The 27,850-nt window shown below is 50.0% G+C and overlaps 1 protein-coding gene across 1 annotated transcript; it reads left to right on the top strand.

Moving 5' to 3' along the window:
• CPD (carboxypeptidase D) lies at nt 1-27,756 on the top strand. Its single transcript, XM_052805038.1, has 21 exons — nt 1-656; nt 3,216-3,463; nt 11,264-11,406; nt 12,136-12,305; nt 12,911-13,278; nt 13,696-13,887; nt 14,799-14,966; nt 16,161-16,270; nt 16,726-16,828; nt 17,305-17,447; nt 18,014-18,183; nt 18,780-19,091; nt 20,356-20,551; nt 20,803-20,938; nt 21,756-21,905; nt 22,379-22,474; nt 22,576-22,640; nt 22,801-22,932; nt 23,325-23,510; nt 23,828-23,927; nt 24,607-27,756. Exons 1-21 carry the CDS (start codon nt 1-3, stop codon nt 24,831-24,833), a joined length of 4,071 nt encoding a protein of 1,356 aa, XP_052660998.1. The 3' UTR covers nt 24,834-27,756.
• The last annotated feature ends 94 nt before the right edge of the window (nt 27,757-27,850 follow it).

The raw sequence follows: 27,850 nt of genomic DNA, 5'->3' as shown, positions 1-27,850 counted from the left end.
ATGGCGAGCGCGGTGCGGGGGCTGCCGCCGCTCCTGCTCCTCTGCGCCTTGCTGCTGGGCCCGGCCCGCGCCGCCCATATCAAGAAAGCGGAGGCGGCGGCGCCCGGCGAGGCGCTGCGGTACCTGCACTCGACCGAGCTGGGCGAGGCGCTGCGGGCGCTGGCGGCCGCGGCCCCCCCGGGCCTGGCGCGGCTCTTCAGCATCGGCCAGTCGGTGGAGGGACGGCAGCTGTGGGTGCTGCGCCTGACGGCGGGGCTGGGACCGGAACGGGCCGGCGAGGAGCCCGGCGGTTCGGCCCTGCCCGGCCGGCCGCAGGTGAAGCTGGTGGGGAACATGCACGGGGACGAGCCGCTGGCGCGGCCGCTGCTGCTCCGCCTGGCCCAGGAGCTGGTGCGGGGCTGGGCCGGCGGCGAGGAGCGCATCGGCCGCCTGCTCAACACCACCGACCTCTACCTGCTGCCCAGCCTCAACCCCGACGGCTTCGAGCGCGCCCGCGAGGGCGACTGCGGCGGCGGCGGCGGAGCGGAGGGCGGCCGGGAGAACAGCCGCAGCCGCGACCTCAACCGCAGCTTCCCCGACCAGTTCGGGGCCGCCGAACCCGACCTGGAGCCCGTGCCCGAGGTGCGAGCCCTCATCGGCTGGATGCGCCGCAACAAGTGAGTGCGGACCGGACCGGATCCCCCACCCCCGGCCCGAGACCCTCGGCTCCGCTCCCTGGGGGCTTCAGCCTGCTTTCAGCCTTTCCCAGCGCTTCCTAGCAGGGCTTGCAGGGGGAGAAAAACCCCAAGCTGCTTCTCCACCTGTTTCTCCCCAGCCTGCCTTCTGCACTGGGTTGGCCCTTTATGGCAGCTGGGGCCAATCCTGCACCCAGCGACCCGGCTAACCCTCGTACTGGGTAGCGTGTGCGGGAGATTGGTTCGGTGGCCACGGTTTGCCGTGCACCTGCCGAGGAGCCATGCTAGCCCCGCTGGGCACAGCCCGTGCCCTCCACGCGGCCAGGCCTTCCCGGTCTCTGTGGTCATCCGCGTGTCTCCCTTCTCCAGGAGCCTGTAAGCTGGAAACTTCTCGTCCACTTCATCTTGAGCCTGTCTGCGGGTCTTGCTCTTCGGGCCGATAAGGCTTTTGCCATGAGCTGTGGGATGCTTAAAATATTTGGGGTTAAGTGCGTAGCCGGTCTGTGTACAAACACGTTAACAGAGAGTTGTGTCAAGCAGGGCTTCCCCCCGTCTTTGTGTTTTATGGAAAATTCCCTGGATTTAGCAATAACGCTCTGTGCAGCAGCATTTCCAAATACAGGCCCTGTTCCTGCAGCCCTCTTCCCCGCCTGTCCTCCTGTTGAAGCGTGCAGGGCTGAGCCTTAAGTGCCCACGCTGACCCGTTAGGCTCTCGCCTTCCAAGGGGGTGGATGGTGGGAAGCTTCTGTGCCCGGAGCGGGGCAGTCCGGGAGGGGAGATGGCACCGTTGAAGCCCAGCTCTGGTTTGGGGCCTGGGGCAGCCACAGAAAGCGCAGTGGCCAGAGTGGGCACTGTCTCTTCATTTGCTGTGTGCTCTTCTTTAGAGAACTGTGGAAGGTCCAAACCGCTAAGGTCAGTGCAACCAACCATGTGAAGTTGGGCAGAGAAAGCCAGAATGCAAAGTCTGATCAGATATGAGCAATGCACTGAAACAAACTGTGGCCCTCTTCCCAAAACAGGGATAGAGAGAGAAACGGAGAGGGGCTGGCTGACGGCCGCGGTGCACTGTAGGGCTCTTGGTTGGATCCAACCAACACACACAACGTTTAGCGTTATATAATGTTTGCTCAGTTTTAGGGAACAAAATTTGCTTGGACAAACTATCTTTATTAAAACTTGGTGGATGGCAGTGCCCATGGGGATTATTGCTCTAGAGGAATTTCATTAACTGCGCCAGTAATTGCTTGTCCTAAGGATCCTTTAGGACAGGTCTGATGCAGCAGTTTGCACTAAAATCCCTCCAGACTTGGTTCAACTCAAAATTAGTTACTAGGGAAACTAATGCATGTTCTTAATATAATTTTGAAAATACCTTGGGCTTTTTTTTTTTTTTTTTTTTTTTTTTTTTTTTTTGCATGAGTGTTTGAGGTGGGATTTGCATGTAAGCCAGGGTGAAACAGGAAGAACATGGTGCTTTGTGCATCTCTCTGCCTGGCAGCACCAGTTAATGCTGGTACAATTGTTAGACTAACATAACTACTGATAGAAAAATGAATGGGTAAACAGAACTGTTTGATTAAAAAAAAAGAGAGCGCGTGTAATGCAATTCGTGTGCACTATTTTAAGCAAGGCAAAGGTCTTGGTCACGTTACCTCTGCTCAGAAACTAAATCCCATTTGACCGAATGAGGAGGAGAGCTCTTTTTCCCTCAGTGCTGTATTTGGTGGAAAGAGGAAGAGCAGAGACAATTACCTTTGGGATTCATTGAAATGCTTATGCTGCCCGTGATCGAATTAAAGTGTGATACAGGTCATGCCATGCTATATTTTCTGTCTTGGGATTTTAATGGCTCTGTCACACATCCAGGGGTTTTTTGTGCAAGTCAGTTCTGTTGTACCTACCAGGCGTTGCTCAAAGCTTGACAAAGAGCCGTGTACATCGCTTTATGTGCAGGGCACTGCTTGTCTGTCATGGAGTTTCAGGGCTCTGTCTTAGGCTGCAGCAAGAAACTTGTTTCATCTCCAGTAATGCCAGATGTCAGTTTGGGGAGTGAATAAACCAGTCCTGAGAGTTGGTTTATTGCAAAAATCTGCTGACGTCTCCAACGTGCTCCCACTCGGACACTGTTCAGACCCTTTGACAATCCTGCTCGCTGTGTTGGAGGCTGCCGTTAATATGAGGGGATACATCTCCCAGGACCGTGTATCTTTTTGTCCAGCAGTAGCTGACTCAGTGTTGGACGAGTGCATATCTGTTAACGTAACCTTGGTGTAGCAGCAGCTCCACAGGCATTCTCCCTGCACGGGGCTGATGGAGCAGGGTCTGAACGCTTCCTCTTCCAAAGTGGTGTTACTGCTGGGCACCTTATCCAGTGGGCGCGTTTTGCCTCATTGATCCCAAATAGAGTTTGGAGGCTCTTGAGAACACAGTTTGGGTGGGAAGGCAGCAGAATAACTGGTTGGGCAGCTGTAGCCACCTTCCTGTTGAAATTGTTCCAGTATGACTCTTTCTTCTTTTTCTTCTTCTCCTTCCCAACCCCAGGTTTCTGCTCTCTGGCAATCTTCATGGTGGCTCGGTGGTTGCAAGCTATCCCTATGATGACTCTCCCACACATAAGCCTACAGGAGTCTACAGTAAATCAGCTGATGACGAAGTGTTCAAATATTTGGCAAAAGCTTACGCGTCACATCACCCCATAATGAGAACTGGCAAACCCAATTGTCCTGGCGAGGAGGGAGAAACCTTCCAAGATGGTATCACAAACGGTGCCCAGTGGTATGATGTAGAAGGTAAGCTGTGCTGGTGAATCGCTCTAACTGCTAGCTCACCTAACAGAGTGTCTTGTAGAAAGAGTTTCTTGCTCCTGCTGAGAACTGACATCCAAACCAGTGGTGATTATCACAGAGGAAAGGACGGTGGGTGAAGTGATATTTTTAACTTTGAATGTGTTCTAGCAGCTTGAAATGAAGGGAGGTGGCATCACGGGCACACCAGTAAGTGCTTGATGAATCACAGCTTGGGAGATGTTCATAGGGAAGAGATCACAGCAAAATGGAGAATTCTTCCTGACCCTGTTAGATGCTGGAGAGTTATCATGCTTGTGGGAGGCTTTGTTTGCCAAGTGAACTGTCATTAGGTCTCTAGATGGAGTATTAAAGGTATTAAACCAATGCCAGTATTCTGTGATGTTTTTTTTAACCTCCAAATTTGTAATTTTGTAAATGATTATAGAATAGCCTGCTGTAAAACTACGTAAAACTTAAATGCGTGGTCTGAGCTAAGCTAGCTGCTCTCGCTGGAAGTGGGGTAGGCAGCTTTTCCATGAACTGCTCTGCTGTTAGACTTGTGCAGAGGGTGACAACCAGCACAGCCTGTTCTCATCCACCAGTGTGGCAGGATGTAGAAGGGATCTGAAATTCAGTTTGCTGGGGCTTCTAGGAGAGCTCCTGATCACTCCATTAGGCAGCTGCGTTGGAGGTGATCTGAACATAAGCAAATTATCTCCTGGTGCACACTCTGCTTGTTTGGAGGTGGCTGTCCTGGCTCAGCCACGCAGTGGGCTGCTCTGTGTGTGTTGGTTTTGCTGTAAATGGGATTTAAATGACAGTTTTTGTGACGAGATGCTCTTGTGGAAAAGGCTCTGTGGGCTGGCAGAAAGAGAAATCTTGGCCATGACATTAGAAGAAGTTACACCATTGCCATGCCCCCTCAGCGGATGTTGTACAACCGTGGCCTCGCCAGACCGTGCAGAAACTTCTGTGGTGAGGACACAACAAAAAATTTGCATAAATGATCTGAAGAAGTTGCGTTGCTTTGCTGTGCCTGGACTGCTCTGCTTTCCCTCATGCTAGGGCTGAGGGATGAAGGCAGTAGTGCTGAGCAAGCAGTGACATTGAATGTTGTTTATCCTTCAGAGCTTACAGCTTAACGAATTCTACTAAGACGGTGTCTTTCCAAAACATAGGCTTCAGAGCTGACTCCTATCTTAACCCTGCATCCACCTTGCTTGGGAAGGAGGGAGAGGGATCTATTATTGGGCCTGAACACATCACCTCTGTGCTGGAAGAGGAAGTCTTGATTTCAGTGGTGGCTGAATCATTCCCCAGGATTTCACTGATCAAATAAGATGTCATGTTCAAATAAGATGCAGTTTTATCTCTTTCTCTAGCACCTGTCTGCTTCCCTCCACCCTGTTGAGCACACCAGCCCTGGTGTTTGCTGGCTCAAGGTTCACTCTGCTGCTGTGAAAAGTCCAGCAGGAGAAAGGTTTGTGTAGTCTGGTGAATTTGCTTATGGGGGAACAGGATATCCTGGATGATCTGTGCCGCCTTGTTCTGGTGACAGTCGTTACCAGCAAATACCTCAGCCGGGAAGTTTGTTAGCGGCAGCTCTCATGTTTTCTGCCCTTGCTAATGAAGTGGGATGGGCGTTCTCTGAAGGGAGGGTGGTTCCAGAGCTTTGGGCTTGTGTTCCCCTGCCCGCAGTGAGCAGCGTTTTTCACTGCAGGGTTAACTTCTTCATCTTCCTGCTAGGATGTGAGGCACCTGGCTAGTGGCTGTGGCGCTGGTGTGTGAGCCTTTGAGGCTGCCTTTGTCTTGCCAGTGAGCAGAGCAGAGGTTTCGCCTACTTTCCTTTCACAGGAAATGGCAAGGTGTGAACTGAGACCAGTTTGCTCTGTGCTGCCATTGCTGTGGCCTATATTATGTCCAATAGCCTCCAGCATTCAGCCTCTGCAGAAATAAACTCTTTCGCTGTGACAAGCCGCAATCTCGGGCTCAGCGCTGATGGCTGTAGGCAGTTCACGGGCAGAGATTATAGGGAGGGTGTACCGACACTAACTCTCAGAATGGAGCATTACTGAGGTTGAAGACAGGAGCTGCTGGGCACCTGTGTGGTATCTCCCCTAAGCAGTGATTTACCTCTCGTTGCTGTTAAAGATGCACACGTGGAGGGTGATGGCAGCCCTCGGAGCACGTCCCAGGCTGAGGAGTTCATGTAAAGTGTAACCCACGGGAGCTGAGATCCAGGGGAGAGCACGGGTGAACTAACAGATACTGCAGAGGCCAGTACACGTGTATTTTGATGTTGTGTGAAGTTACTGTGTCCCTTCAGGGACTGTAGGTGTTAACGTTTATTTTTAGTGGTGGATGAAGAGCAGGCAAAGGGGAGTCAGTTGTAGGCAGTGTGTGACAGAAGTAGCAAAACCACCACGGTGGCTGTATTGAGTCATCTGATTCACTCAGCTCCGTGCCAAGGACTGCTGAGGCTCATACTCGGATCAGGAGGCCTTTCCCAGTGATTGCAGAATTTAAATGTGTGGTAAAATGAGGCTGGGGAAATCCCAGTACTCTGCAGGAGCTCCCTGGGCTGAGCTCTAGAGATAACCAGAGCACAGAGTTCTGTGAACGATGCAGGGCACACACTTCTGGCCTCTGGATCAGGTTGTGCCAGGAGAGACTGCAGGCTCCAAGTGAACTAAAGCCAGGAAAAACAAAGAAATGAGAACATAAAGTCTCAACAGGTGGAAATTTTCCTGCCACGTTTTATCATGTGAAATCAAACATGCTGGAAAGCAAACTGCCATGGGATTCATTGTTCCGAAGTTACCAGTTCAGGTTTATGCTGGTGCCAGACCCCATTAACTTTCATTTGAATTTGCAAACAACCTCTTATGCGAGTCAAACCGAGGTGGCAAGTACAAACCATTGGAGTAATTGTTAAGGTCAAGTGTGCACAGAGAAAGATGGCTCTCTGCCAGGCAGCTGAATTCGGCTTCTGCATTCCAGCTGCTATAGATAAGCACGTTTGTAACTGGGTTGCTTTTTAGAGGCTATCTCTGTTTTACATGCTCTTACTCTTCCTTCCTTTTTAACCTCTGGGGGTTTTAACTACCGAGAGGCTGGTTCAGATCAAGTAAATGCATGCAAGTCTGGTCGGGTGTATGGTCCAGATGATGCTTGGAAAGCGGTTGAGAAACCGCTTAAGTCTTAGTCTGTGGGAGGAACGTGCTTGCCTTTATTTTGTGAAGAGCCCAGTTCAGAAACTGAATTCAACGTAACGTTCGATAGGGTACTTTGTGGGCAGCCTTGGAAGGTCGTGTCGTTATTTGCAGTCCCTTCCTAAGAGTTATTTTCCTGGCTAGTTTGACTCTCTGATGTCCAAGTGTTTGAGGTGCTTCTGGTGTCTACCAGAAGGCACTTCTCAGGTTGAAAGTCGATTTAGGTTACATGTGTGCTTACTAGGTTGTTTTGACTGTGGTTACTAGCCACACTGAGCTTCCGAACAGCTTTTAGTGGCGTGAAACTCGGAGCAGTTAAAATGAGTGCTGAGAACAGTGGGTGCTTATGGCATCACTGTGGTGGCCTCTGTTTCCTGGGCATGGCAGAAGGCAGTTGCACAGCGTGAGCTCTCGTAGAAGTTTTCAGCCATGTCTTTCTGGGATATGCACAATTAGCTGCCCTTATGTGTTTGTACGTGTTTTCATAAAATTCTTATTGCAATTCTTTCTTTCTTCTTGAGAAAAGTATTGGCTTGATGGTTCGAGGGTGTGATGCCTTTTTTCACATCTAATGTGAGCTGCTGGGTGGTGCTGTGATGGTGCAGCTCTTGGGAAGACCCTGCCCTCCTCTTTGAGAGAGCCCCAAGAAGGCTGCAGGGCTGTGCTGCTCTGGGCTGTGTGATGCAGCTGCTGGAGTTGGAGGCTCAGACCTCACCTCCTCTGAGTTTTAGTGATTGCAGACTAATAGACCAAAACATTCCTCTGCCTGTTTGGTGCTGGTGCTCACCCGGTCTCATGCTACGAGACAATTGGTTCTGTCCACAGAGTAAGTGACCTGTGCCACGTATTTAATCATGTCTCTAGCTTGCTTTGTGCCATCTGCTCTCTCTGCAGAGCAGACACGACTATTTCTCTGCTTTAACTTAGCTGCAGGTCTAATCTCCTAATGTCTGTTCCAGCGAGACCTGGAATTAGAGAGGTTTCTGCGTAGAACAGTTTGAAAATAGAGTCCTTCCTGGCTGGCCTGGAAGGCTTCTCTTGGCACGGGGTGTATTTATGGTATCTGGATCCCCGGGCTTGACTCTAGAGAGCTGCATTCTCCTGCTTGGCTGCCTGGTTTGAGCTTGGCAGGGAGCAGAGGCGTGCTTGTCAGCGTGAACTCTGCGGCACTTGCGCTGCAAGAGGTCTGGGATCCTTCCCCGAAGTGCAGTCCTGATGCTCAAGGAGTGGGACAGAGCAGGAGAGAGCAGTCACTTGCTGTGACTGTAAGCTGCTTGCTTTTGCTTTGCTTTCCTCACCGGTAAAATAGGTATGATGCTTCGTTGGGAGGCTGAAGCTTTATGGAGTGTGGGCTAAAAGACACCCTGTGATTAAAAAATGCTGGAATAAATCCAGCAAGTTATCCTAGATATTACCCAAACAGATAGGTAGAGTAGAAGCATTGCAATCTTGACAGTCCTCTGCCTTGGGCGTGCTTTTTCTGCTCTGCTCCGTCAATGTAGTGCTCTGCTAATGGTAGGCTGTGTACAGGTTTCTCTTTACACCTCCAGATCTTCTGCGTAGCCAGGAGAGGCTGTGCAGATGGTATGTGGAAAAATAAGTCATTCCATATGCTGTAAAAATAACTGTCCTGCTCTGCAGCCGGGCCGTGTGAAGGCCAAATAAGTGCAGCCAATACAATCCAAATTTTCAAGCATGCAATGGACTACTTTCTCGAAGAGACAGTTTTACCGAAATTGATGTAGCAAGCTCTAATTTAGTCCGTTGCTGCTCTATTATGGGTGAGCATCTGTCCTAAATTTGCTTGAATGGCAGATGAAGCACTAAATATGCTTCATAATGGCTCTGGTTTACGTATGGATGTTTTCAAATGCATTAGCGTCCTGCTATGAACAGATGGTTATAGGCTGGCAAATTGTTTCACTCTGCATGGTGTTTACTGGCGAGAGAGCAGCCTGCTGTGGGTTACTTTTTGGAGCCTGGTAACAGGAGCTGAATAGAACTACATATCAGATTTGCAGGCCTTGTTCCTCTAACCTCTTGAACCGAGTTTGAGAGTTTTAAAGTCCTCCAACACTTTTTGGCCCCTTGTGCTGGACAGAAAAGTCTCTTTCCTGTTTTGATCTCAGCCCGTGCACAAGCTGCAATGCTTTTTCTGGCAGCAAGTGACGTTTGATTTGTTACAATAGAAGTTTCGTGTTCCCTTAGCAGCAGGCTCCCAGAAGAATTGAGAGGAACTGGGACATCTTTGTTGTGGTACCGTCCCGCACATCTTCCCAGGGGTCTGTTCTTCTAAATCCTACTTTATGCTGTCAGTCCATCTCTGCTTTACCTGAGTGCAGTGGGGCTATTGAATTCAGAGATGCGGTCCCTGACCTTGTGGGACAGTGAATGCTTACAGCCACCACGTTTATTATAAGTCTCCTCTGCTGGGTAGAGTGCTGCTGATAGCTTTTCCGGGCCGTGCATTAACACAGCCTCTGCAAATGCCAGGTAGTGCATTTGCACTGTGGTATTGATCCATTCTGGCTGGTTAATTGGCCAGCACCCTGGAGGTTCCCTCGCTTGTGAATGATTAGGAAACTGCTCAGACAAAGCAAGTGAGGTGTATTAGCATAGCACTAAAGTAGCACTTTGGTGGGCAAAGCAAAGGCTGGGAGCGCAAAGTATGCATTTCTTACAGACTTGCCTGCTGGGGTCCTGCAGGCTGGTGCCATGACACGTGCCACAGGCTGTCTTCTGCTTTTGTTCCTCCTGAAGTTTGCATCTGTCTCCTGCAGAGCAAATGTATAGCTGTTCTGTGACAGATGAGCTTCTGAGAGCCAGTTTGACTTCCTCAACTCATCTGGAAGAGACCCACTGCCTGCACCCCTGGGTCCCGCTGACGCTGGTGGGAGTCATTCAGTTGGTGCGCAGAGGTCTCTGGGCTGAGCGGTCCCAGGCGCTGCTGTGCAGGTTGGGATGGAGCTGTCTAGGAAGTGGTGGCCAAGGCCATGGCGTGCCAGTCTGCCTGGATTGTAACAGAATAAGGTTGTGTACCCAGAAGATATCATCAGTATGCATAAAACTTAGCGTGGTGTGTTTTCCATGCTGAAACAACTGCCTGATTTGGTGGTGGTGGTAGTGGTGGGAACGATCCTCTCATGTGGCCATGACATCTGGCTACAGTCATGTGGTGGGATTTGATTCTGAAACCTGTTTCACAGACTTGTGGTGTTTTTGGAATGTCCTTTTTACTGTTGAAAGCTCCCATGAATGTTTAGAGGGCTGAACATTTGCAGCCTTCAGCAGCATGCTGAATTCTGAGCTCCTGATCATGAGTGGTGATACCTGCGGACCTCAAGTCCTGCTGGTACATGATTCATTCTTGTTTGAGAAACAGGTTTGCTTGCTGAGGGTTGAACGTAAACTTCAGCAAATGGAGTCAGGATACTTGCTGGAACAAGGTGACCTTTTCAATTCATAGCAGTGCCTGTGGTTTCTCTGAAGGGCAAGAATAGCAAGATGAGCTTAATACTGGGACACGCACTCCTGTTTTGTGGTGCTGGTTTAACACTAAGCTAGCAAGCTGTGCCCAGGTGCTGCAACATCCTTAAATTGATTTGAGTGTGTTGCCTTAAAGAAGAAATGTGGGAGGAGGCTGGTGACTTGGCTGGAGGTCTCAGAGAAAAGAGCAAGTTTCCCAGTTCGAGTTTCTCAGGTGGACAAGTCTGTGTCCTGTTCTCCTCTTGCAGGACCTGGCTGCTGTGGGGTCACAGGAGTCCTCAGTGGTGAGGGAGGCATCACTGCCCTCCCAAATCAAGAGGAGAGTTTCCTGAAGGTGACTTGCTGCAGTTCACTGCATGCTGTCACCACGTCAGACCTTGTCAGACTTTCTGCTAGAGCTGCTCTAAATATCAAGTAAATGGAGACCTTCGGATAAGGAGTTGGAGAAAAAGAGCAGCTGAGGAAGTAGAGAAGGGGAAGCATTCTTCTCATCTGGAGTTTTGCTAAGAGTTTTTTGGTAGAAGAGCTGTGTGGTCCTTGAAACTGATTTCTGCATGCAGATTTGAGCTGCCACCTCCTGGGTTGATAGTCTGGTGTGTTCTTTTGTATCAGAGGCCTGAAGCTTATTTGGGTGGAGTAACTTCTCTTGCAGGAAGACCTCACAAATCTAAAGGTACCTTGGAACACATAGTGAAGGACTTGGCAGCAGTAGCGTTCAAACCTTGGTGTGCCTGCCCTGGCATACTGGATTTGTAGTGTCTGGAAAATGTCTTCACAGTAGAGTGAACCCATATGAATTTCCAAGTGCTGTGCTGCTGAGTTCAGCTGACAGCAGTGAGACTGAAGGGACTGTCATCTTTGAACTGTCTGTGGCTGGTTTGAATGGCCAGCATGCTGGTTACTGGGAGAAATGGAGCTCAATCTTCCCCAGCACAGGCTCTCACAATGATCTGATCTGACTTTCCTCCTTAGGTTGTTCACTCTGGAGCTAGGGCAGCGTCATGGTGAGATGCTGTGGGGGGCTGAAGGACAAGGAAAAATGTGCGTCCTGTGGCAGGATGTCTGTGCGTTGCTCTTGGGACATGTCTCTGCCTCATTTTCTTAGGTGGGATGCAGGATTACAACTATGTGTGGGCCAACTGCTTTGAGATCACGTTGGAGCTGTCCTGCTGCAAATATCCACCGACCTCTGAGCTTCAGCAGGAGTGGGAGAACAACCGGGACTCTCTCCTTGCTTTCATTGAGAAGGTAGTGTGGGCTGGGACGGGGCATGGGGACAGCAGCTGTGAAACCCACGTGTCCGTGGTGGGCTGAGCACACTGTGTTCAGTTGCTCTTGTGGCTTGCTTTGCTGCAGTTGCTGTGCAGAGATTGGTGGCTACAAAGCTGCTGTGTATCTCTGTGGTTCTGCCACAGTTCCCACATCCTCCATGATAGCAGAGCTCTGCTGAGAGGGGTCTCGTGGGGTTGTGTTAGAGGGATTGGTCAGTGCAGATCTCACTAAGTAATGCAGAGTATCTGTATAGCCTCACTGCTGTGAATCTCCAGTGATGTTCAAAAGCACCAACACTGCTGAGGCCTTGGCTTGCAGAATCCTCTGCCAGGCTGTCTCCAGATGCCCAGTGTATGAGTTGAGTAGGTGACAATTTAGGCTGGAAAGGGAGGCAGCTGCCTCTTGTCCTTCAGTATGGCGTGTAACCCTGCTATGTTCATATTGTTGTGTGCCCTTGTTGATGAATTAGAGGGTTTGTTAGGGAGGATCAATTCTGAGATCTTGCTGCCTTCCCAGTGCATGCTTGAATTCCTGTCCTTGCCATCTGGCCAAACGCTGTCTGAATCATGGGCCCTTGAATGTCTTTGCCTGGCAGCTGTCCTGCTCTGCCGTATTTGGGGAAGGGCTGGGGGGTATTGCTGGGTGAGGACACGGTTCCCCTGATGTTGCCTGTCTTCAGCCATGCTCCTGCATTGTTTTCCTCAGGTCCACATTGGTGTGAAAGGCTTTGTCAGGGATGCAGTCACTGGAGCTGGCCTGGAGAACGCGATCATTGTTGTTGCTGGTATTGCTCATAACATCACAGCAGGCAAATTTGGTGATTACCACCGACTGCTTGTGCCTGGGACCTACAACGTGACTGCAGTTGTAATGGGGTAATGTCTCTGTGGCAGCCTGCATGCACACTGCCAACTGCTCGTGTTCCTTCACTTGATTTCTTCCCCCAAAGCATCTTGTGTATTTAAGGGGCTTGGCTGGAAGCTGCAGCGGTAAAGGACTCCAGCTTAGAACTGCAGCTGTGTTTGTTCACCCCACGCCCTCCTGCAGCGGGGTGCTGTTGGGTGCACAGCATTTCTGTCGCCTTTGTTTGATTGCTTGTATCAATTTGCATCTTACTTTTTGGGCAAAGGGAAAAAGCGGAGTAGGTTTGCCCCAGTAAGAGTTTGTGTTGTCTCAAGGCTGGGTGTGAATGCGTAGCTTGCCCCTAGGCTAGCCCTGTGATACGCCTGTGGCTTCTTCCCCGGCGAGTCTGTAAACAGGAACTTGTGCCTCTGACACAGCAAGGACAGCAGCGTAGTTGGGTCCCGTGGCAGCGGGACGAGTCCCGTCAGCTTGTTTGCTGGTGAATCTCTCATGTAGTCGTTAACACGCCAGTGTGTTCAGGCTGGGAGGAGTAGGCTGGAATGGGGGAGAGGCTGCAGGGGGCTTTGGCCTCTGTTCTGCAGAGCCTCCTTCCTGAAGCCAGCTGTGTTTTTCACAGTTACACACCAGTGACCAGAGAGAACATCGAGGTGAAGGAGGGAGCTGCCACAGAAGTGGATTTCTCCTTGCAGCCAACTGTAATGCCACCAGCTCTTAACGTCACGCAGTTCACAGCAACGCCTGCTCCTGTCTCTACCATCACCCCCACCCCGGTGCAGGCAGAGGCCCCAAGCCCAACCTCTCTCCATCAACCTGTCCAACCTGTGGACTTCCGCCACCATCACTTCTCAGACATGGAGATCTTTCTGCGGCGGTACGCCAACGAGTACCCCAACATAACTCGACTCTACTCTGTGGGCAAGTCGGTGGAGCTGCGGGAGCTCTACGTAATGGAGATCTCTGACAACCCTGGCGTCCATGAAGCAGGTAACGTGGGAAATCCTTTTAAGCGAGGCGCTAGTGCCAGACCCTTTGCTTTGGGAGACTGTGGGCAGAGCAAAAAGGAGCGTAGAGCTGGCAACTGTCTGAAGAGACACTGAGCTGCTCCTTGCAGTATCCTTTCTAAAAAGACCAGGTGCAGTGGGTGGCACTAGTGTGAGTTAAAGTGCATTGCTGGGGACATGTACGCTGGTTGTGGAGCTCTGGGGACAGAAAGACCAAGCGGCTTCCCTGAAACAATGTTTGTCCTTTTTGGTGTTGTGGAAGCAGAAGGGTAAATTTTAGGTAAAAGCCCTCTGGCCCTGCAGAAAGGCCTGAGAGTGCAATGCTCAGGGTGGTGAGATGTCTCCAAGCTTTAATATAAGTGGTTATAATTGCCTGTTTGGTGTGGCCTTATGTATTCAGGTGAGCCGGAGTTCAAGTACATCGGTAACATGCATGGGAATGAAGTTGTGGGGCGAGAGCTTCTCCTGAACCTCATCGAGTACCTCTGCAAGAACTTTGGCACGGATCCTGAAGTGACAGACCTGGTCCAGAGCACACGGATCCACATTATGCCGTCCATGAACCCTGATGGCTATGAGAAGTCCCAGGAAGGTATTGCTGTCTGTGTTGAAACATCCGTGGGGTTTCTAGCTCTGAGAACAATCCTTTGGGTTCGTGGTACCTCTCTGAGAAATCTGGAAGCCTTGCTGGAGGAGAAGTGCTCTCCGCCCAGGGAGGCTGGGAAGGCACTTGGTGCGTGCCGTGGAATGAGTGGGTGGACCCTGCACTGCAGGATGTGGGCAGCCGACTGATGCTTGAAGCTGTTGGAGAGAGCTCTTATGCTTCGGCAGAGCTATATGTTGCCCCTGTTTGGGTCCCCTTATGGTTTGTGGCTATCCCAAGGCTTATTTTAAAAAAAGACATTCCTTTGACACAGCTCATGCTTGCTGTGCTTTGGTCCATGCTCTTAGTAACATGTGATGCGGGAGCCAGGCTGTCTGCAGAGCACTTGTCCAAGGATAATATAGACTTCTATCATGATGTTGAAATTGGCAAAAACGTCCTTCAAGGAGGTCCTTAAAACTGCATGGCTCTTGCAGATTGGCAGAACAGAGTCCGTCCAGAATGATTTTCTGGAAGCAGAGCTCTGCTTGGGTTTAACAAAGAACTTGTCCGGCTGGTTTCAGAAGGTGAGCTCTGAGGTTTCTGCGGTCGTGACATCCGGCTGCTGGGATTGTTCATGGTTCGCTGCCTTTCTGCTCGCTGTGGTCTGGCTGGCGCTGAGAGCCTGTGCAAACACCTGCTGAAAGGGCCCCCGGATGCCTCTGTGTGCAGAGCAGGCCTGTCGCTGAAGGAGAGCGTGGGGGTCCCATCACTCTGGGGTGTAGGGAGCCAGCACTGTTGTGCTCTCTGCTGTTTTCTGTGAATTGATAACTGTAAGCTCTGTAGTAAGAGGATGAAGCCTCTGCACTGAAGTGGGTGCTTGCATAGGGTGCAAGCTTGAACATGTGTTTAATTTTCAGGAGACAGAGGAGGTACCGTTGGCAGAAACAACAGCAAGAACTACGACCTGAACCGGAACTTCCCAGATCAGTTCTTCCATGTGGCAGACCCTCTGCAGCCAGAAACTCGCGCTGTCATGACCTGGTTAAAGAATTACCCATTTGTGCTCTCGGCAAACCTGCACGGAGGTATGGCAGCCAAATCGAGCTCCTTCCTTTGCGCTGAGGTTCGAGGGATGGGAGTTTGCAGGGGTATCTCTGTAGTGTTCTAGGCGTGAACTGGAGCTCTTGCAGAGAGCTCTCTGCCCTTGGCATTGCTGTGAAATGACAGGGGCGAAGGCAGCCAGGTTCCTGCAATGGGGGTAAGGCCATTTGCAAAGGGCCTACACAAAGAGTAAATCAACCCTTTTGTTTACGCTGCTGGAAGATGGATCAGAAGCCAGAAACAGAGGGTGAAAACCATGTCCCCAAGCACATTTGTAGGGAGTTGAAGAGGCTGCTGGGAGGATCCCAACCACTTCTCTGAAGGGAGCACGTGGATTGGGGAGTAGCTAGCACCCTGCCCGCTGGGAGATGGGGATGGAGTCTCTTGTCAGCGGTTGCTCAGCAGCTGGGTCTGGGAATGCGATATAGTGCTGCGGCTGTTAAAGGCTTCGTAGTATTTATAAAGTGAAGGGAACACATTGTAATCCTGAGGGTTCCCTGCCTTGAATCGCGTGGCAGAACTATGAAATTTGCTGTAATTTAATTATCTTTTTGGAGTGATCTAAATTAAGTCTCTGTATTACAGCTTATTCCCTAGACAGTTTGTCTGCAAGCTTGTAGCTGTGGTAACTTGCAGGTGGTTGCCTTGTGCTAGCATGTTTAATTTTGTAGTGCTGAAGTACCATGTGTGGGTACGAGGGAGCTGGCAGTTCTCCAGCAGTGATGGTGTCTGGGGTTCCGCGGTGCTATTAGTACAACTTGCTTAGAGAAAGCTTCAGTAAGCCAAAGATGTTATAATCTGTCAGTGCTCGCAATAAACTCCAGAAGGCTGAAAAACTACAGTGGTTGGGCCAAGAGCACCATGCATGTTCTGGGAAATTCCTCCCCTTGCTTTCCGTCCTCTGTGAAAATGATCATTATGAGGCTGTGCTCATCCCTCCCACATGTAGGAGCCAAACCTTTGATGTGTCGTGGCTTGGGTTCACCTTCCCAGCTGGGTGCGGTCTTATCTCTTCCTGTGCTTTTGTTGTCTCTTCTAGCCACTGGCTTAATACTTTGTTTAATGCCGAGTCTTGAGAAACGGAAGACTCTTTAGAGAAAAAGAAAAACTTCCCATATTAGGCTGAGGGATGACTTGGAAAGCGTGCAAGTACGAGTCAAAGCTTGTTTCCCCTGCAGGTTCTCTGGTGGTTAATTACCCCTTTGATGATGATGAACAAGGAATAGCCATATACAGTAAATCCCCAGACGACGCTGTGTTTCAGCAGCTGGCGCTTTCCTACTCCAAGGTAAAGCTCTAACTGGAAAACAGGCACATCCTGCTGGGTTAACTCCTGATGCTGTCGGGAATCTCCTGAGCGGCTGGTAGAGGAGGGCGCGGGTACTGTGAGCACCTGGTGTTGCAGGCACAGCAGAAGGGTCCTGCGGGAAGCTCTTGTTCCGTGAGTGGATGTCCAGCATGTTCTGTCTGCAGGCACTGTAGGAGGAGGGCTCTTTGCAGGCACAGGGGCCAACACACTGAACGGTGGTAGAAAATGCTGTACACGGGCCAGGAGGAGAGCAAGGATGTCTATGGGTTAGGGCTGGCTGTGGGTGCAGTCTGTCTGTGTTGCAGCCATACAAACACATGTCTACATGAATGTCTGCGTTTGGTAACCCTGAGTGTGTGACTAACGTTAGAACAAAAGTGCCAGTGGCTGTAGAGTGCAGGCTCAGCTTCACATGTTGTATCTTGTTTTTTTAGGAAAATACAAAGATGTATCAGGGAAGCCCTTGTAAGGATATGTACCCCACTGAGTACTTCCCGCATGGCATCACTAATGGGGCTCAGTGGTACAACGTTCCAGGTAAAGTAAACCCTAAGTCTCTTGCATTGTGTACCTCCAAGTTAATGCACGTGCAGCTTAAAGAATTTAGCCTGATCAGTCGCAAACTCTGCATTGGTCAGCCCAGATTACTGGGACTCAGGTTTCTTTTATAACCTCTTAAATAATGTACCCAGACAAAGTTATTCCTGGGGGAAGGAATTTATAGGGTAGTTTTTCTGGCTATTAGGAAAATGGTTTCATAAAATTTTACAGCAGTATATTAGCATGAAAGGTATTTACAAGAAGGATGGTTATTTGTCTGCTATTTTGGCATCCCTTTGAAGCTTGAACGTTGCCCTGCGTAAAAGCCTTCTCTCTTCAGCTATAAAATGCATGCTGTAGTTTGTACTTCATCTTTCTCTACTATCTGATTTGATTTTTTTTTTTTTTTTTGAGCTTTGGCACAATTGCCTTCAGGAGACCTTGTCAAAACTTTTTTTACATTCCTGTTGTAGGTGGGATGCAAGACTGGAATTACTTAAATACGAACTGCTTTGAAGTGACCATTGAGTTGGGCTGTGTGAAATATCCAAAAGCTGAGGAGCTGCCAAAGTACTGGGAGCAGAATCGTCGATCTCTCCTCCAGTTCATGAAACAGGTGAGACACTTTGACCCCAAGCAATTGTGTGAGCTGCCTCTGGGGTTTACATTAGATGTGCCAGAATGAACTGGCTAGTCTGCTAGGCTGAAGGGAGTGCTGCTTCCTGGCTAGACTGGGTACCTGCTCCACAGAAATCATTCCCATCAGAACCCGTCTCGACGACTCCTCTCCACTCCTTCTCAACATACCAGAAATCTGTATGGAAACAGCAGCCAGGTGATGCAGGTGTGGCCTTGTTATTTACCACTGCTGGAGGGGTCTTTAAGTGCTGTTCCCATCTGAGTCCAGGGCTGGTGGTAGTGCTGCGTATCTGGGGCATGAAAACAAAGATGTGGAGCAAACAGTGCTGTGGTGGCACCCTGAGCCAAACAATTGATCTTTGTCCACGCCAGCTGCTGGCAAGTCTAACCTGAACCCCTTTGGAACACGTTGCTCCTCTGGGAATGCTGAACCTCCTGGGCTGGGAGCTGGTGGGATCTGGGTGTCTGTGCTCCCACAGCGATGGGTGGGGTGGGAGGCAGAGCGAGGGCTGGCACTCAGCAGGGCTCCGGGTCTGTGCACAGGTTCACCGCGGCGTCTGGGGATTTGTGCTGGATGCTATGGACGGAAGGGGCATTCTCAACGCCACCATCAGCGTTGCCGACATCGACCACCCGGTGACCACCTACAAGGATGGAGACTATTGGCGCCTCTTGGTCCAGGGGACATACAAAATCACAGCTTCTGCCCGAGGGTGAGCAAGCCGTGGCACAAGGAGCAAACAGCTGCACGACTGGCTTCCCAGTCAGGAGTAGTTCCATCGCCTCTGCCTATGGCAGATGTAGGCATGGCTGTTTCTCCCACCCTCTGGCCTGTGCAGAGTTAGCAATGTGATGCTACCCTGGTGTCAAAGACTGCTCACCTGGCACTGGTGTATAATCCAAATCTTTCCTTGTTTGGAGGTGGTGTGGGGAAGGAGTTGATAACTTGGTGTCTCTAGGGGAAATTCTCTTGCAGGCAGCAGCCCACAGAAATGACTTCATCACTTCAACTGCTGCCAAAACCTCTGTGTTAAAGCAGCCTGACTTCTTGTCCTGCCAGTCTGCCACGTAACCCTGCAACACCTGAGCCAAAAGCAGCTCAGCGCCATGTTGGGCCCTGAGCTGCTGCCTGTCCTCCTACCACTCCCATGTCCCTTTGAAGTGTTCTTGCTCTTCCTTTTTATGCTTCTCACTTTTGGCTGGGGAGCAGTAGCAGTCCCGTGTGAGTGTCTAGTCAGGAAGGGGGATGGCTTGTTGTGTGAGGTCTCAAATGCCTGATGTTTCCTTGTGCCTTCTCTTCCCTGGGCAGGTATGATCCAGTGACTAAGATGGTGGAAGTTGGCAGCAAAGGTGGGGTGCAGGTCAACTTCACTCTTTCACGGACAGACATCAAAGTGGAGGAGGGGAAGGTGCCGGTCTTGAACACCCCAGACACCAGTGACCCCAGCGAGAAGGAGTTTGAGACCCTGATCAAAGATCTCTCTGCTGAGAATGGCCTGGAGCGCCTCCTGCTTACCTCCTCAGGGGATGTCTCTCCTTATCGATACCGCCCTTACAAGGACCTCTCTGAGTTCCTCCGAGGCCTCAATCTGAACTACCCACAAATCACAAATCTCACCAGGTAAAAACTCAAAGCAGCAGTGCTCAGCTCCTCCCTGAGCAGCAGCCTGTGGTAGGGAAGTAGTGAAATGATGAGCCATAAACGCAGCGCAGAGATGGGGAGCTCGTCCCTCCCCTTCCCTGTGGTCCCCAAGTTCAAGGGAGCCCCGTGTGTAAGGACATCGTGGCAGAGCATTATCTGCAGGGACTCGCAAATGCATCCGTGTGCTTTTTCCTGAGACATCATTTTACTGACTTAAACCTAGGGTGCCGTCAGTTCCCTAGGGGTGCCTGGGACTGGCAATATTCCCAGCATTGATATGCCAAGTTTCTGCCAATACCTCTGTTCCATGGTCTCTATTTCCTCCCTTTCCCAAATCCTTTCTGACATCCACCCTGCTAAAGAGTTCCCAGCAAAAGTGATCGAATTTGACTTACAAATCTCAGATGGCCTGTTTTGATGGTCTGCCTTCAGATTTTAATTCAGTAGCGCGAGACATGTTTGAGTTAGCTTGCCCTGAGCCAAGGTCTCTGGCCTCCTGCAGGAGGCCAGCTGCTGCAGTCCTCTACTTTTCTTTGTGACCTGTAGCGCTTACCCTCTGTCAGCTTCAGAAAGCACAAATCTCTTTGTCCCAGGACCTCATTTGCTTGTTGTTACCAGGCACAACATGCTCATGTGCTGTCCCTGCTGGTGCCAAGGCTGCTTTTCTGATCTGTAGCCTCTATTGTCCTTCCAGTTGCATCAGCCCTGATTGTGTTGCCTGCTTTGCTTGCATTCAGTTTGCTAACTTAATGGCATGACTGTAGCAACAACTTCTGCATTACTGGAAATAGGCCTGCTTTTGTCCTCTACACCGGGTGCTTTATAAATTAGTTTGATGTCCAGATGTATCATGCTCTGAAGGAAAAAAAAAACAACCAAACCCAAACCAACCCCCCCCCCCCCCCCCCCCAATATTGGAAGCACAGAGGCATTGAGCAGTTCCACATTTATCGTGATGTCATAGGCTATATAGAGATATATGGAGCTTTGGGTGTCCTGTACATCTGGACCTGGATATAATCTTACACAGATGCTTGTGTTCAAACTGATGTTCATAGTGACTTCTGTTCGGTGCTGCTGCAAATCTCTCATGGTGTGGTTGTGTTTTGTGTGTCACTTGTCTTTGCAGCCTCCTCACGGAGGTTGGCAGCAGTTCCTTTCCACACCGGGATTTCTCCTTAAGGTCAGGCTAGAGGTGTGCTCTCTTCCTGAGCTGACGCTCTGGTTTCTCATCTCTTGGCAGTTTGGGTCAGAGCGTTGAGTTCCGTCAGCTCTGGTCCCTTGAAATCTCCAACAAGCCCAACCAGTCTGAGCCTGAGGAGCCAAAGATCCGATTTGTTGCTGGTATTCACGGAAACGCTCCCGTTGGTACAGAGCTGCTCCTGGCACTGGCAGAATTTCTTTGCATGAACTACAAGAAGAATACTGCTGTTACAAAGGTGAGGAGCCAATGCAAGGGACTGTCTTGGAGCCTTCCAGCTATATCCCGAGAAAACAGTGCTCATTGGGAGAGACTTGCCTTGTTAACACTGGCTTGTGGCTTGCAGTGATCCTGTGCATAATGGGGAGGTGTTGTGAGATCCATGGGGCGAGTGGGAACATCTAACTGCAGTTCCTAGGCAAATGAGGTGTACAGAGAATGAACCTTACTAATTGCACTTTATGTACTGTTTCTTCTCCTTTTGTTCAGCTGATTGACCGAACGCGGATTGTGATTGTGCCTTCCTTGAATCCAGATGGACGTGAGATAGCACAGGAGAGAGGCTGCACATCGAAGATAGGCCAGACCAATGCTCATGGCAGAGATCTGGACACAGACTTCACAAGTAAAGCAAACTAAAGCAAAGTGATGTGTAGTGTCCCTGTAGAAATGCAGGCTGCTGTAGAAGTCTCCTGCTAGCTGCTCTAGGATTGGGTGTATTTGTTTGGTTACAGGGTCTACCTGTAAAGAGGGCAGTACTCCTGCCCTGGAGCTCAGGCAGCACAGCTGCTGGGAAGCTTCCAAAGCTTGAATCCCCTTTACAGATGGTGATTTGCAATCTTTTATTTGCAAGGAAAATACAAAGCAGAGTTCTTTAGGAATAGTCTGGAGGTTGGATGACTCCTAATGTATTTTTCCTGTTAATTGATTTCTTTCAGCCCTGGATTTCTGAAAAATACCCTCTGTTTGTGCTCCCCAGAAACAGTCTCCTTTTTTCATGCTTTCCTGTTTTCCATGTAACTGCCTGCTATATGCATAGCACTATATCAGTGCTATGCCCACCCTTCCTGGGGACAAAGTGTTCTCTCTGGCCAGGTTTGGCTGGGATCATCCCAAATGCTTTCTTAAGAAAATGTCCGTTTGGTGACATTGAGGAGAGCAAACACACATGAAATACCTTCTGTATCACAAAAGTAAATAGCTTGGGAAATAGTGACGTGTCACATTTGTTTAGCTTTGCAGATGAATTCCCCCTATGGGTAGCGTGGACTAGGTGCTTTATTTGATCTGTCAGGTGCATCTGCTGAGATCTAACAAATACCTTTTAATACATGCAGCAGACTTAATTCAGACATAAACAAAGAATGTACTTCTGCTGGCCTCTCAAATAGCAGAGGAAACTGTTATCAATTCCCTTTTCTATTTGTTGTTCTGACTTACAGGCAATTACTCCCGGTACTCGGGGACACGAGAGCCTGAGACCAAAGCCATCATAGAGAATTTGATATTGAAGCAGGATTTCAGCCTCTCTGTTGCGCTAGATGGAGGATCTCTGCTTGTCACTTATCCGTATGATAAACCAGCACAGACAGGTATGACTAACTCCTCCAGGGCCTTGCACGTACACTTACGCCAGCACAGACAGGTATGACTAACTCCTGCAGGGCCTTGCACGCACAGTTACCCTCGGGCTATCTTTGCAGAAGTTCATGTGACTGCATGGTGTAAGAGCTTTTTGCGCTGGTGGTGTTCTGTAGCCTCCTTTTGTGTTCAGCCCTTTGCGTGTGGAGTACCCAGTCTGTTAAGTAAAGCTATAAAACCTCGCAGGATTTAGCTAGGGATCAGAACACTTACCATTTCCATTCCTACAACAGTATTTCAACCTTCTTCTGCCAAAGCCAGTATAAAGTCTGCTTTTGATACCACCCCTCAGTGTTAGACAAAATCTGGAATGTCCCTGAAACAATGTGTGTCACTGTTTAATACAGGATTGTGGGGCTAGAATGGGAATCTGCCCCTCCAGTGAATAGGAGTTGCACTCTAAGTCTCACTTTTCTCTTTGTAGTGGAGAACAAAGAAACTCTGAAGCATTTGGCATCTCTGTATGCAAACAACCATCCGCTGATGCATTTGGGCCAGCCAGGCTGTCCAAATAAGTCAGGTATGTTTGGTTGAATCCTTTAGCCCCCCCCCCCCCCGTCAGCTTGTGCTAGACATTGCTAGGAGCAGATCTGTCTGACAGCTGTGTTCTTGCTCTCACAGATGAGAATATTCCTGGCGGTGTGATCCGTGGCTCTGAATGGCACAGTCACTTGGGAAGTATGAAGGTACTTCATCACAGCACAAGGCTTTGCAGCTCTACTAAACAAGCATTAAAAAGCGTATTTGTTCTGACGTCTGGGCAAAATTTCCCCACCTCGAGCTGCACTTTGCAAAGCTTTTTAAATACCACCTCTTCTCTTGTAACCGTGGTTTTGGTTTTTGCAGGATTTCAGTGTTATGTTTGGTCATTGTCCTGAGATAACTGTTTATACCAGCTGCTGTTACTTCCCGAGCACCGGACAGCTTCCTGGCTTGTGGGCAGACCACAGGAAATCTCTCCTTAGCATGCTTGTGGAGGTGAGCCACAGTCTGTGGGAGGAAATTCTGGCAAGGAGTGAAGGTAGTGGGCCGGGTGGGGAGGGGGAGAGGAAGAAAGCAGTATGGAGAGTCTTTGTGTTTTTGTTGGTGCTGTGTAATTACAGACAGTCATAGTTTAGACTGTATGAGGAATGGATTGAACCGAGGCAGCAAGTGACCAGGAAAAGCATTGACACAAGAGTTAAACATCTGTGCTGTGTTGTCTCACGGTGGGCTAAGCAGTCCTTGAAGTATTGTGCACTTTTATTTATTATGGGGGTCAGGGATGGAGAATGGGCTGTATTTTGAGGGGAAGGTTAGATCCTATTTTAGTTACAAATGTGCCGTGTGCTTGGATCTGAACTTGAAGTGTTTGAAATGCTTTATTTCAGGTTCATAAGGGAGTCCATGGGTTTGTCCAAGACAAGAGTGGCAAGGCAATTTCTAAAGCTACCATTGTTCTTAATGAAGGCTTGAGGGTCTATACTAAAGAAGGTGGCTATTTCCATGTGCTGTTGGCTCCAGGTTTGCATAACATCGATGCGATAGCCGACGGGTACCAGCAGAAACATGTCAAGGTACGTGAATGTCCGTATCCGAGATCTTCCCCCCACTCCCTGTCATATAAAGGCATCCCTGTTTGGGCTCTGCCTAGTTGGCTGTGTTTAGCTGCTGATTATGTGCCCAGGGTAGCTGTTTTCTGCCTTGATATAATGGATGGGGAAGAATTTCCCAGCATAGCAGGGTTGTTTTGGGCAGTAGCTTTTCTTTCCATTGCGCTTGTCTTTGGCACCTCCCTGGTCCTGCCCTGGTCAGCAAGTATCTCTTTTGTCTGGACACCTGATAGAGGTGCAGGCTTTGAGACAGTCTGAGCTCTCATATCTTTCTTCTGCAGGTCTTTGTACGTCATGATGCACCCAGCTCTGTGTTCATTGTATTTGATACCGAAAACAGGATATTTGGTCTGCCAAGGGAGCTGGTTGTAACTGTTGCAGGTAAAGTGACACTTTTGATCAAAGCTTTTGAGCTTTGCTTTCTGTACAAGTTCATGCTGACAATGACCCTTCTTTTCACTGAACTGGAAAAGTAGCCTGCAGACTTAAGCCATCTCCTGCTTTCCCTTCTGAACACGTGCTTGTCCTTGCAAACTGGTCCAACAACCCTTGGATCTGGTGATGCTGGGCTAGCGGGAGGGAGGAAGGGAGGGAAGAAGGAAGTAGAGTGTGTTGCAGAGGTCTGAAGGGTCCAGAATGGACTTTGAGATGCCTAGAATGGGGAGAGCATGTTTGTGCATAGAGCTGGGAGATCTTGCTTCTTCCCCAAGATTTCTTTGAGGGGTGTGGCACCAGGTAAGCATTAAGAGATTTATTTTATTATTTTTTTGTTGTTGTTGAGGTGGCAGCTGCTGGGGAGGCTAGAGTTTATACCCAGTGATCTGCAGAGAAACTCAATGATGCTATCCTAGATTGCAAGCACAGAAAGCTAGTGTAGTCCTGCTCTGGGAGCAGCTCTCTTGCATGGTGTGTCTTCCGTGGCCTAGGAGGAAGAAGTAGGGTCACAGTGAAGTGAGGAAAGTGGTTGTGACTGTAGAAGGGGGGAGGGAGATGGTGGCAAGCCTAGGAGCCTCTGGGGTAGGGGAACATGGCATTAACTTTAATGTCTTCTCTCTGGCAGGTGCCAGTATGTCTGCTCTGGTCCTCACCGCCTGTATCATCTGGTGTGTCTGCTCAATTAAGTCCAACAGACACAAGGATGGCTTCCACCGCCTCCGGCAGCACCATGACGATTACGAGGACGAAATCCGCATGATGTCCACTGGCTCAAAGAAGTCCCTCCTGAGCCATGAATTCCAGGATGAAACAGACACTGAAGAAGAAACATTGTACTCCAGCAAACACTGACACCTCCGGGGCAGCAAAGGAGGTTCCCATGGACCAGACCCTGTGGTGGGGGGCGATCCCTGTGGTTCAGTTTTGAAACATTAGCTTGCAGGATGTGTCCTCCAGAGGTGTGGGTGGCAGCTCCCAACTTCCCTCTACTGTTTGCTCTGTTCCCATGTACACGCAAATCAGTGGGTGTTGGAGGCTGTGTTCGGGCTAAGGACATGGCTTGTTACATTTTGGGTCAAGATCTGGAGGTTCACATGATGTTTTTTGAAAGGCAACTTAACAGGGTGGCCGGCAGAGTTCCTAGCACTTCCCCAGCATCTCAACACAGTGAGCAGATGGTGGGGAAGTGCCCCAAGACCTGCATGGAGTTGTAGTTACAACACTCCAAAGCAGTTTCTCTACCTGTTTTGATTTCATGTTTTCCACTCTGTACTTGGGGGAAGCCAGATTCACTTCACTCCACGTTCTGCAGAGCAGCCCTTGGAAAAAGACCAAAAAAAAAAAAAAAAGCCCTTGGTTCTCAGCTGGTCCCTTGGAGCTTTTCCCCACCATGAGATGCTGTGGCCTGCTATGATCTGCAGTGGTTGTGGAGCACCTCTACTGTGCTGCTAGTTCCAGGCAGTGACTTCGCATCCTGAAAGCTGGGGGAGATGATATCCATTCTTGATGTGAGCTGGAGAAAGGAGCAAATGTCAGAGCTTCAGTGAACTCTGACAAAGTTCAGTTACTTGCCAGCTCTGCGGTACTGCTGTTCCTGACTTCTGGGGAAGAAAGAAACTTTATCCCCATCACCCCTGGTTGCTTTTCGTTTGTGTAGTAGACTTGGCCTTTGGGGTCTCATGTTAGTGTTACAACAGCACAGTGTCTGAAAGAGCAGCTGAAGGTTGTTTTAAGCAAATGGATAAACTGTGGTGGATACTGTAGAAAAGCAATCAGTTACTGACTTCACCTGATCAGTTTTGCTCAAGTCCACCACTATTCAGGAGGAAACAGTGAAATCTGACCACTGTATTTGAGCATTATTGCAGCAGCAGGGAGAGGTCATGGGAGTATCCATGGCCCAACTTCAGTCTTAAATTTTGAAGAAAAGCTGTACCATTTGCCATCGTCCACCTAATACCATTTAGTGATCAGAGCACTTTGGAAATGCTCTCTCATCAAGCTCTGGTGATGGTAGGCATCAGATTAGCCTGCTGGCTTGGCTCTGTTCTGCTACTACAGCGTCCCTGAAGTACGTAGCAAGAGCTCCACCTGCTTGTGTGTCTGCAGTTGTGTCCGCTGCTGCGGAGACCTGGATGCAGAGCATGAGGAAGGGCTGAATGGCTGTGCTGAAGGAGAAGGGAAAAGCAGCCAAATTTTGTTTTGTAGCACTTGGCGGGAAGTTGGAAAGAGGAGCCGCAGCATGCATCCCTAAGACACATGGGATTTGTGGGGAACAGAAGGGATGTCTAGAAGGGAAGAATGGCTGAAACGTTTGATTTTCAAAGCCTTTATGCATCTCTGATGTTCCTGTGCTTTCTGGGCAGAAGGCTGGGGTTGGAATAGGCACTTATTTTCTTGCTGCTCATTTTCTCTTTTAATTCTTGCCCCACTGACCCGAGCTCTGGGGTGCAGGAGCCTGGCGCAGCAACATCTCAGGCATCTGTTCTGCAGGAGCTTGGGGAGGCCCACTAGTGAAACCTGCACGTGGTGTCTATGGGGGGGTGTTTGTACCCAAATGTATGAATGGGGTCTGTTCTGCAGGGCTCTGACCTGGTCTCCTCTGGGGGAACAGTGCAGTGGATTCCCCGCTGAAGGCTGTTGGGCCATGTCACCTGGGGAAGGAGCTGTTCCTCCTCTCTGTGTGCAGTAAATGCCCTTCCAGAACCACGTGCCTGTGGGCATGCTGTCATGCTCATCATCTCAGCTGATTTTGTGTAGCTATCTGGAGGGATAAACACCCTGGAGGGATAGACACCAGCATACTTTCTTCCCTGTTCCACGGGGAATTATATTGCAAGAAACATGTGATAAGATCTGGCTGGGGAGGTATGCTGGGAACAGGGAGATGAGGCTGAGCCTTCCCTGTGCTCCTGTCCTGCATTGCTGTGGCGTGAAAGAGCTGCTCTTTTTGCCTCTGTCTGCAGGAGCCATGACCATCTCTGTGCCTGCTCCCAGCTCATGGTGCTGAGCAGAGGATGGGATTTGGTCCTGGGCTGTGACCTGTTGCCACGTGTAATGGGCTGCAGCACGCAATAGCGTTAGCCCTGCCTCATCTCTGAACTTTTCCTGCTTCTGAGGGCTTTAACGAGAGCCACAGCTGGGGTTTTATATAAAAGTTGAGTTTGCAAATGGGTCTTGGGGCTCTGTTTGGGCTTTGTTTGCTCTGGCAGCAGGTAACGGACTGAGCTGGCCTTGCTTTGTCCCACTAGCAATAAGTCTCGTTAGGAATCAGCCCTTTCCCTCTGAGAGTGCATTTTGCAATTAGCTTGGAGTAGGTGCGTATCTTTAAGGTGAGTGGATTTGAGATGTTTTGCAAACGCATGAGACTTCTCTCCGCAGCAGGACCAGGTGGGGTGTCTGGCTCTCACTCTGTGCTCGGTGCCGCAGCAAGTAAGCGCTGGGCCTGTTTGTCGCCAGTTTGGGGAAGGCAGGAGCGGCTTCCCCTCCCTGTCAGTCTGTCTGTCTGTCCATCCGTCCACCCGTGGGAGCGCCCGTGCCCTTTCTGGCGAGGAGCCGGTCCCCCGCGGGCGCTTGCCCCTGGAGCGTGTCGGTCCGTGCACTGTGCCTTCAAATGTACATTTTTAAAAGGGACTTGAATCGCCTTTTCCTCGAAGCGGGACGGGGCGGCGTGAGGCGAAGCCTGGCTCTGCCCTCAGCGGGGCCCTCTGTGTGGGTTGTTTTTTTACCTGTATACCGAGATCCAGTAATCTGTATAAAACTATTTTGATGTCCACCTGGCTTGGCTCGTTCTTCCTATAACGGACCTTGGGGGGTCGGGGCTGCAAGGAGGACGCTGGGCGGCCGGGGCCGGGGCCGGCGCCTCCCGC

Source organism: Harpia harpyja, chromosome 12, assembly GCF_026419915.1.
Source record: "Harpia harpyja isolate bHarHar1 chromosome 12, bHarHar1 primary haplotype, whole genome shotgun sequence".
NCBI lineage: Eukaryota > Metazoa > Chordata > Aves > Accipitriformes > Accipitridae > Harpia > Harpia harpyja.
Note: the sequence above shows the minus strand (reverse complement) of the source record. Positions and strands in the feature narration are given on the sequence as shown.